Source organism: Symphalangus syndactylus, chromosome 9, assembly GCF_028878055.3.
Source record: "Symphalangus syndactylus isolate Jambi chromosome 9, NHGRI_mSymSyn1-v2.1_pri, whole genome shotgun sequence".
Taxonomy (NCBI): Eukaryota; Metazoa; Chordata; class Mammalia; order Primates; family Hylobatidae; genus Symphalangus; species Symphalangus syndactylus.
The window spans coordinates 22752095-22763550 of NC_072431.2; the positions used below are offsets into that span (position 1 = coordinate 22752095).

The 11456-nt window shown below is 41.7% G+C and overlaps 1 protein-coding gene across 1 annotated transcript; it reads left to right on the top strand.

Annotated features, from left to right (window-relative positions):
• The first annotated feature begins 8998 nt into the window (after positions 1 to 8998).
• Positions 8999 to 10015, top strand: GPR33 (G protein-coupled receptor 33). The gene is given in 1 exon segment (XM_055294485.1): positions 8999 to 10015. A coding segment is annotated over 1 exon segment (1017 nt).
• The last annotated feature ends 1441 nt before the right edge of the window (positions 10016 to 11456 follow it).

Sequence of the window (11456 nt, forward strand, 5' to 3'; positions counted from 1 at the left end):
CTTGCCCCAGGCTACCCGCCTCCCAGCTGCAAAAGAAAAGGGTTTGGTTCCTCCCCCACCTGTGGAGTCTGGACGCTGGATTCACACCCTCGCCAGAGTTCTGGCCAGGAGGCTTCTTGCCCAGTTCAAATTGTTACAAAGTTTAACTGGAGACTTCCTTCTCCCTGTGGCATCCCCCACCCCACTCCCCCACACCTCTGGCTGCCCTCCCAAAAGCATCCCTGTGGGGCCAGGCAGGAAAGGCCTGCTTGGGGACCCAGCGAATTCCCAGGACCTTTCCTGCTCCTCTACTGCATAATTCGCTTGCCTCTCTAAATTGCCTCAGCTCCCGGTGAGGTGTGAAACTTCCCACAAACTAGATGTTCGTTGTCCCTAGTGGGGTTGTGTGTCCTGGAGAGGAGGGTCTCCGTTTCCCACTTCTGCAGTTTGGGCACTCACAGTATTTGGGGTGTCTCCTGGGTCCTGCAGGAGCAGTCTGCTACCTTCTGAGGGTCTGTGGCTCCTCTTGGGATTCCTGCTTTGTTCTTGCAGTCGTTCTGGAGCTACAATTCATGATATGAGCCTGCACACACTGCTCCATCCCTCCGAGTTAAAGCTGCAATTTAGTCCTGCCTCCCATCTGCCATGATGATCTCACATTTCTATGTTTTAATATTCTGCATAGCACTGTAGTGCTAGCTGATGTTTCTCTTCTTTATGTGTTTATTTACTGTTTTTGCTTTGTTTTGGTTTTTTTGCTTTTTTTTTTTTTTTTTTTTTTTTTTTTTTTTTTTTTTTTTTTTTTTTGCTTTTGAGATGGAATTTCGCTTTTGTTGCCCTGGCTGGAGGGCAATGGCATGATCTTGGCTCACGGCAACCTCTGCCTCCCGGGTTCAAATGATTCTCCTGCCTCAGCCTCCCGAGTAGCTGGGATTACAGGCACCCGCCATCACACTCATAACATCAGTTAATTTTTTTTTTTTTTTTTTGTATTTTTAGTAAAGACAGGGTTTCACTCTGTTGGCCAGGCTGGTCTTGAACTCCTGACCTCAGGCGATCCACCCTCCTCAGCCTCCCAAAGTGCTGGGATTACAGGCATGAGCCACCGTATCCGGCTCTATTTACTGGTTTAATGCTCACTTCTCCCCGCTAGAATGTAAGCTCCATAAGAATACAGCTCTTATCACTGTCGTCTCTCCCCAGTGGCAAGAATAGTGCTTCAAATACAATAAATACTTGGTAAATATCGCATGACTGAAATCTCAGGAACGCCTTGTATGTTTTTAAAGAGTTCCAGGTGACTGTGACTTCAGCCAGGCTAGAAAGCACTGGAGTGATACCTGCATTGTCACTCTCACTGTGCTGGAATATGGAGGGTGGTGAGAAGTGACCTTGAAAAGTACAGAACCAGGCCAGACAAATGAAGCATTGCTCTCTTCAGCTTTGCCTTTAAGCATACTCTTTCCAAGACCCAGAATATGCCCTCCCCAACATCCCTAAGCTATTGAGTTCTGATATCATCTTTAATAACTACAAACATTAAGGGCAATTAGTTTGAAGTACTTACTTTATTTTCCCCAGTCTCAAATACCGTCTTACATACAATAGATACTCAGTGAACGTTTCTTGAATTGCATTGCTCAGAGATTTGCTCCAGCCCACTGGACTTGCTGCTGTTCTCTACTACAACTTACATAATACTAATGTTAGCTGAGGAGAGCAAAGATCACCTGGTGGTCAGCAAGCAGACCATCTGCAGGCAAAACTCCTTATCTGAGGAATTCAGAAGTAATTAGATGTCCTTCCTATCTAAAGCTGGCATCTGGTACCAGGCTTCTTTCCCAAAAACTTATAAGTAACTAGAATTTCTATAGCTCTTCAGACTGCATGCGTGTCAAAACTTATTGTGCAATTCTTACTGATGTCGCGGCACCAAAATGTCTACAAATGTAATCATTTATCATGACCTGTGTGACTAATATGGTCCAAATTACACTTAAGCTCCTGCTTGAAGGTCCATAAATACCCCTAAGGAAAATCCACTGCAGCACCCTCAGTCATCTCTTGCTGAAGCGCCCACCCATTGCACTCTGCCACAGTGTTCTTTCCATCTAATACAACTTTCATTTTCAAACCTATACTTTTGCTGGTAAATTCTTTTTACCACCCTCAAGCCAATCAGTCTCCGTGGCAAGGCTCTGACACCCCACCTGGCATTAGCTGTCATATATTTAATACATACCATGTGCCAGGTACTGTGCTAAACCCTTACCTATAGGGGTTTGGGCCACAATCCCAAATGTTGAAATCCCAAAAGATCGAAATTCTGAAAAAATAATTCTAAAAAAAATTTTTTTAAGTTCTTTAAAGGCATTTACATTTTTAAAAGATTTATTTGAGAAACATATTGGCCAGGTGAAGTGGCTCATGCCTGTAATCCCAGCACTTCGGGAGGCCAAGGCAGGAGGATCACTTGAGCCCAGGAGTTCAGTATCAGCCTGGGCAAGATAGTGAAACCTCGTCTCTACAAAAAATAGAAAAAAACCCACTGCAGTGGCATACGCCTGTAGTCCCAGTGACTTGGGGAGGCTGAAGTGGGAGGATCACTTAAGCCTGGGAGGTCAAGACTGCAGTCAGTGGTGATCACTCCACCACACTTCAGCCTGGATGACAGAGAGAGACATTTTGGCTCTTAAAAACAGCATCAACAACAAAACAAACAAACAAAAACAACAGAACACTTTATAGGCCACTTTACACAATAAAATAGGCAATAATAACATACATATTTTTGCAAGCATAAACACTCAAGTATACTAAGGACAGTCACACAGGCACAACATTTATAAACAGACAAATCATATCCATAAATAACTTATACAACTGCAGTCATCTGAAATACTTATAGAATGGGAGTTAGATGAATTTAACTCCTTGGTCTCTTCCAACTCTAGAAATTATATGCATCTATGAGTTACTAGCCTTTCACACATTTGATTCAGCAGTACCATCTGCTTCTGCATTTCTGCTTCAAATGGTGGTTATATCAAAACAACATAAAACTGTTTCCATTTCCATAAGTTCTTTCTTGAAATCACCTGACTTCATTTGAAATATGAAAAGTGAACTGAAAGAAGCCACATTACTAAGGCCACAGAAGAGAATTACTTCCTCAAATACACTCTGTATATTTCCTAACATTGTTAATATCATTGGTTTAATCACCTATGGAAGGAAAATACTCACTATTAAGAGTATTTCCGAGGAGAGTTATACAATAATCAAATTTTAGGCTATTTAATGGTGGTACTAGCCCTAATACATATTTGAGGAGAAAAGTTAAGCACTAGTCCCTAATATATTTGTTATTTATGAATTTTAGAAATTATAGAATGAGAAACAGAGAGTGAGGGGAGAAGAGGAAAAACCTGGTCCAAATTCCTTTTTTTAATTGAGAAGATAGCATAAGAAGGAGCCCTTAGCTTTTCTTGGTGAAAACCTTTTGTAATTCATTTAACCTCTCTGAGTCTCAGTTTGCTAATCTTCAGAATTAGTGGGTTTGGACCAAATAATATCTCAGATTGCTTCCAAATCTGTGAATTAACCCCAAGGGTATGAAAGCCTGTCAAAATTCCTTTTAAAACACAGTAGCAGGTTTGAAAACTTATACTTAACCTGCAAAGATCAGTTCTTAGGTTGAAGGTCACAGCCACAAATGAATTGAGAACTGAAATTTAAGCCTATTTTTAATAAGGCTACAATCTAGCAGTGAAAGTTTTAAAATTCTATGTCTAACAAAGACTGGGTAATGGTTTTGATTCCTAAACTCTTGACCACCGACACTGCACGGTGGTTTTGATGTATTTTCTCCACTGGTAATGAAGAGATGAAGAGGAAAGCAGGCAGGAAAAAAATCAGGACACTGAGGTCAGCACAGAAGGGGATCCAAAAAACATTTCAGAGATGGGTTAGAGAGAGAAGCATAGGAAATGTAGAACTCAGTCATTAATGGTTCATAAATGCATTACCTGTGTTGGAAGATTCCTTATAATGAGATCATCTTCTAGGATGTAGTAACCAATTCTGGTTTTTTCCAATCGTTCTACAACCATCATACAAATGCAGATTGTTCTGCCTGTCAGTCTTCATCATCCCAAACTGAATAATATAAATCTCTGGCCTGTCCTCATAAATTCCATTTTAATGTGAGACTCAGTACTTAAGTTTTTCCTTCTAACTATTTTCTCTCCAGCAAGATTAGATAGCTCATTTCCAGAGTTTATTTTGGTCCCTGCCTGATATTTACCACCTCCTTATATACCCAACACCATCCATCCATATGCTAATAAACACCCTAGAGTTGAGGCAGAGTGGGTGCCCGGCGGGATGATCCAATATGAGAAGGGAATTAACACCTGAAACAAGCTTATTAACCTTTTAAATGAAATGACTTAGCTTATGCAATTCATTCTCTCTCTCTCTCTGTCTCTCACTCTCTCTCTGAGAGAGAGAGAGAGAGGCAGGGTCTCTCTCTGTTGCCCAGACTGGAGTGTGGTGGCTATTCACCACCATGACCATAGCATACTGCAGCCTCAAACTCCCGGGCTCAAGTGATCCTCCTGCCTCAGCCTCTCCTCCTGAGTAGCTAGTGCTACAGGTGTGCACCACCAGGCCCAGCTGTTTTTTCTTTTTATTTTGGTCTCTAACTCCTGGCTTCAAGTTAGCCTCCTGCCTTGGCCTCCTAAAGCACTGGGACTACAGGTGTGAGCCACTGCACTTGGTCACTTACAGATTTTTTTAAATGCCCCTCAAAATGGAGAAATGGTTTGAAGAAGTATTCATTTCTCTAATTATACCTCTATAGCAGTAAATTCCACAGAAAAGAAGGAACCAAAAAGAGGAAAAGACCTGAGTATTTAAATAATAGCAAGTTCAAGCTTGGGGAGTAGCATCAGCAAGAAGAAAGACATATGAAATGAAGGCAAAGTGTCACTGATTTTGTTCACTCTGTTCCTAGTGAGAAGATTGATGGTGTAGAGTCACTTTGGCCTGCTCAAGACCAATCTGGCATGAAGACACAGCTCCGAGGTAAGATTCTCTGGACTAGCAGGATTATCCTAGAGCTATCATCTGAATTGACCCTCTAGGCTTATTGCACATCAGCTTCCTGAGGCTCCTGTGGCCTTCCCCTGCGCCAGCAGCTCAGTGTTCCCAAGTGGAGGTGGGGTCTTCCTGAAAGCCACTTGTGGCCGGGCGCGGTGGCTCATGCCTATAATCCCAGCACTTTGGGAGTCCAAGATGGGCAGATCACAAGGTCAGGAGTTCGAGACCAGCCTGGCCAATATGGTGAAACCCCATTTCTACTAAAAATACAAAAATTAGCCAGGCATGGTGGCAGGTGCCTATAGTCCCAGCTACTGAGGAGGCTGAGGCAGGAGAATCGCTTGAACCCAGGAGGTGGAGGTTGCAGTGAGCCAGGATCACGCCACTGCACTCCAGCCTGGGAGACAGAGTGAGACTCCGTCTGAAAAAAAAAAAAAAAAACACACACACACACACAAAACTGAGGGGCTTAGTAGGAGAAAAAGGCTCAACGAGTTAAGTCTAAACTTGCAGAGCTGGTAAGTATAGAGGTAGGATACAAACCCAGCTCTGTGGGATGCCAGAGTCCGAGATCTGCCCCATTTATTTATTCTCAAGTACTTTCAAATCATTTTAAAGGTGTTTAAGGGTGAAGAAATCTCCTGGTTATGTGCAATAAATCAGAATTCCTAGGAAACTTTATATGATATTCAGAATCACTACCAACATTGATCAGAAAAGTTTTACTATGATTTTGCCCATGTTCTACATTACTTTCAGATGTCCTTCTAGAGCTCAGATGTGCAATTTAAAAAAAAATCTTTCCTAAAATTCAGGTATCTAGTTTCTCATATGCACACACATAAAGAGACCACACACACACAACACAAACACACAAACACTACACATACACACATTCCACAGAAAAACATACAAAGACCACAGACACATACATACACAGAGATCACACAGATACACTAAGATACACATACACTGATCACAGACACACCTCTACACACACTCCATGGATAAAAACACCACAGAGACTTTGATTCCCCCAAACCACCACCAACACAAGACAGCTGAGGGTTAATGGGGAAAAGGGACACTATACCATATTAAAGCATAGCAAATAGATTATAATTATTAGGCATTCCTATTTTTAAATCCCCTGTGTCATTTCTGCTGCTCAGAATACTTCATTGACCCTTTCTCCTCTTCAGGGCTCCTAACATCCTGCTGAGTTTTTTTCTGTGCTGCCTGTCTTAAAATCATCCTCATCTTCCACCCTCTTCTTAAAGTCCCAGGGCCTGCACAAAGCCTCTCTCTCAGGTTCTCATTCTTTCATTTGCCATTGCCTGCCCATTTCATATGTTTCAGACTCCACTTTTTATTCCCAAAGAAGACTACTAAGGTATTTTCACGAAGAATCATTTTTCTACTTTGGAGAAAAATTTTGCAACTCCCTTAGAAGGCAGAATTAACTTAGGAAGTTGTGATTTTTAAATAGCAATTATGGCTGGGCACAGCAGCTCATGCCTCTAATCCTAGCACTTTGGGAGGCTGAAGTGGGAGGATCACTTTAGGCCAGGAGTTCAACACCAGCCTGGGCATCATAGCAAGACCCTTTTCTCTACAAAGAATTTTAAAATTAGCCAAATGTGGTGCTGCACACCTGTGATCACAGCTATCTGGAGTCTGAGGCGGGAGGATTGATGAAGCCCAGGAGTTCCACACTGCAGTGAGCTAGGATCATGCCACTGCACTCCAGCCTGGGTGACAGAGAGAGACCCTGTCTCTAAAAAATAAATAAAAATAAAACAAATAGCAATTATCTTACTTCTCTGTATATATTCCTAGAATGTCTTTGTTTAGTGAGGAAAAAAGCACCATTAGTAATTTCCATTGCTTTATCCAATTTATCTAAAACCAATTTGCTGATATGACTCTGTTATAATAGCTATTTTCCAAAATATTCTCAGGTTTATATTTTTGATACCATGGGATCCATTATCCAAGAAATTGGATATTTTAGATAATCAAACACTCTGATTCATGGAGCATTATTAAAAACACTACACACGAATTACTGAGTTTCAAAGAAGTAATATAAAGCAGTAGTAGTTTCCCACCTGGTACAATGGAGGCATGGTGGGAAATACTGATGGATAAGATGTGTAACCCTACAAAGCCTCACTTTCCCCTCTGTTTAAAAGATTTGCTTCACAGGCTTTGCAAGGAAAAACACAATTTTTTTTTTTTTTTTTTTTTGAGACGGAGTCTCGCTCTGTCACCAGGCTGGAATGCAGTGGCACCATCTCAGGTCAGCTCACTGCAATCTCTGCCTCCCGGGTTCAAGTGATTGTCCTGCCTCAGCCTCCCGAGTAGCTGGGACTACAAGCACGCGCCACCACACCCAGCTAATTTCTGTATTTTTAGTAGAGACGGGGTTTCACCATGTTGGCCAGGATGGTCTCCATCTCCTGACCTTGTGATCCACCCGCCTCGGCCTCCCAAAGTGCTGGAATTACAGGCATGGGCCACCACGCCCGGCCAGAAATGATTTTTATAGAAAGTTCCTGGCATACCACAAATATTGGATAAATATGAGTTTGGTGACTTTTCTCCTTTTTGTTCCCTCCTCAAGAATGAACTATTAATATTACTACATTTGGTCAGGCGCGGTGGCTCACGCCTGTAATCCCAGCACTTTAGAGGCCAAGGTGGATGGATTACGTGAAGTCAGGAGTTTGAGACCAGCCTGGCGAACACGGTGAAACCCTGTCTCTACCAAAAGTACAAAAATTCGCCGGGCTTGGTGGCGAGTGTAATCCCAGCTACTCAGGAGGCTGAGGCAGGAGAATAGCTTGAACCCAGGAGGCAGAGGCTGCAGTAAGCCAAGATCATGGTACTGCACTCCAGCCTGCGTGACAAAGCAAGACTCTGACTCGAAAAAAAAAAATTACTATATCTTACAATACACTTCCCTCTTTTGTTGACGATTCTGAAGGTACTTCACAATCTTGTGGTGGCTTAGGCTCCCATATGAATATTAGTTATTACTGTTATGTGCTGAGTATTAGACTACTAGATAATAGTATTTACTTTATATAATTAGCTCATGAGAGAAATCTAATTATAAAACCCATAACTACTAATTTGCAACATTGCTATTATTTTTGTTATTCAAGTTCATTTCATTAGCTACTTTTGCCCTCACAAGTCAAATAAGACTCATTCTACATTGCCTTATTCAAGAAGTTTTGCCCATCAAAAAGTGTCAGACTTCTGGTTAACGTCCAAGTAGAAGATTTTTGGCCATGCGCAGTGCCTCACACCTGTCATCCCAACACTTTGCGAGGTCAAGCGGGAGAATCGCTTGAGTCCAAAAGTTCAAGACCAGGCTGGGCAACACAGTGAGACCCCATCTCTACAAAACTAACAAACAAACAAATTATCTGGCCTGGTAGTGTGCACCTGTAGTCCCAACTCCTTGGGAGGCTGAGGCAGGAGGAGTCCTTGAGCCCAGGAGGTTGAGGCTGAGTGAGCTGTAATCACTCCACTGCACTCCAGCCTGGGTGACAGAGTGAGATCCTATCTCAGAAAAAAAAAATAGATTTTTAACTACCCAATTATTGAACAATTGTCAAAATGTCCCAACATTTACTTCTTTTTCACATTTATTTCATTTCATCCATATATTTCTATTTTTGATGCTCAGATTCATCGGATCTTAATTCCTCATTAAAACATAAAAGTATAGACCTTAGAAAAATATTTAATTTGCAGAAATATTTTGCTTACTGCTGTTAAAATATTATGATTTGGACTAGAAGTATCACTATGTAAAAAAATTACTCTTTAAATTTTTACATTTAACCTTTTCTTTTGCTTTTTCTTGTTGTTATTTTCACTGTTTCTCACTCCACAGGTCATTATGGATCTGATCAACTCTACTGATTACCTGATCAATGCCTCTACTTTAGTAAGAAACAGCACTCAGTTTCTAGCTCCTGCATCAAAAATGATTATTGCCCTTTCTTTGTACATTTCATTTATAATTGGTACCATCACCAATGGCCTCTATCTATGGGTGCTAAGATTCAAGATGAAACAGACTGTCAATACTCTCTTATTTTTTCATCTCATTCTCTCATATTTTATTTCAACAATGATTCTACCATTTATGGCCACCTCCCAACTTCAAGACAATCACTAGAACTTTGGAACTGCCTTGTGCAAGGTCTTCAATAGCACTTTGTCTCTGGGGATGTTCACCTCTGTTTTCTTCCTTTCGGCCATCGGTCTTGATCGTTACCTTCTCACTCTTCACCCAGTGTGGTCCCAGCAGTACCGAACCCCACGCTGGGCTTTCAGCATTGTCCTGGGAGTCTGGATCTCAGCCGCTGCCCTCAGCATCCCCTATTTGATTTTCAGAGAGACACATCATGACCGTAAAGGAAAGGTGACTTGCCAAAATAACTATGCTGTGTCTACTAACTGGGAAAGCAAGGAGATGCAAGCATTAAGGCAGTGGATTCATGTGGCCTGTTTCATCAGCCGCTTCTTGCTGGGCTTTCTTCTACCTTTCTTCATCATCAGCTTTTGTTATGAAAGAGTAGCCAGCAAGGTGAAAGAGAGGGGCCTGTTTAAATCCAGCAAGCCCTTCAAAGTTATGATGACTGCCATTATCTCTTTCTTTGTGTGTTGGATGCCCTACCATATACACCAGGGCTTACTTCTCACTAAGAACCAGTCACTACTTTTAGAGTTGACTTTGATACTTACAGTGCTAACCACTTCTTTCAATACTATCTTTTCTCCCACACTCTACTTATTTGTTGGGGAGAACTTCAAAAAGGTCTTCAAGAAGTCCATTCTTGCTCTGTTTGAGTCAACATTTAGTGAGGATTCTTCTGCAGAAAGGACACAAAACCTAAACTCAGAAGCCTAAATTTAAATTCTAGATTCTTAAGCAGACATGTACTTGGTCAATTATACCAACAGAGATATACCTTCTGCTTTTGTATGCTATAGTCCTTATATTAGAGAGAGATAACTAGGCTGTACTATAGTTAGATCTCTGAGCAATAAAAGGGCTGCAAGAAAACAAGCAATTTGCAAGATCAAGCTGCAAATGTGATTCTTTTCTTTTTTTTTTTTTTTTTTTTTTTGAGGCAGAGTCTCACTCTGTCATCCAGGCTGGAGTTCAGTGTGCAATCTAGGTTCACTGCAAACTCTACCTCCCAGGTTCAAGTGATTCTTGTGCCTCAGCCTCCCAAGTAACTGGGAGTACAGTTGTACACCACCATGCCCGGCTAATTTTTTTTTTTTTTTTTTTTCTTGAGGAGTCTTGCTCTGTCACCCAGGCTAGAGTGCAGTGGTGTGATCTCGGCTCACTGCAAACTCCACCTTCCGGGTTCAAGCCATTCTCCTGCCTCAGGCACCTGAGTAGCTGGGACTACAGGCACCTGCCACCACGCCTGGCTAATTTTTTGTATTTTAAGTAGAGACAAGGTTTCACCATGTTAGCCAGGATGGTCTCGATCTCCTGACCTCGTGATCTGCCCGCCTCGGCCTCCCAAAGTGCTGGGATTACAGGCGTGAGCCACCGCACCCAGCCATGCCCAGCTGACTGTATTTTTAGTAGAGATGGGGTTTCACCATATTGGCCAGTCTGGTCCCAAACTCCTGGTGCCAAGTGATCCACCCGCCTCGACCTCCCAAAGTGTTGGGGTTATAGGCATGAGCCACTGCGCTGGACCTATGATTATTTCGACTCATTTTTTATTGGGGAAAAATATGTGTAACATAAGATTTACCATTTTCACCATTTTTAGTGAACGTTTCAGTGGCATTAATTATATTCACAACATCGTACAACCATCACCACCATCTTTTTCCAAAATTTTTCATCATTCCAAGGACAAACTCTGTGCCCATTAAGTAGTAACTCCCTATTCCTCCTCCCCCAGTCCCTAGTAATCTCCAATCTACTTTCTGTCTCTATGAATTTGCCTATTCTAGATATTTCATATATGTGAAATTATACAGTATTTACCCTTTTGTGTCTGACTTACTTTACTCAGCAAAATGTTTTCAAGGTTCATCTGTGTTGTTACAGTATCAGAACTTCATTCCCTTTTTATAGCTAAATTATATTTTATTGTATGTATATACCATAATTTTTAAATCCAGCCATCTGTTATGTTGTTTCCACCTTTTGACTATTGTCAATAAAGCTACTATTATTGTGAATAAAGCTACTATTAACATTTGTATAAAAGTATTTGTGTCAGTCCTTGTTTTCTTTTTTTTTTTTTTTGAGACGGAGTCTCGCTCTGTTGCCCAGGCTGGAGTGCAGTGGCGCAATCTCGGCTCACTGCAAGCTCCGC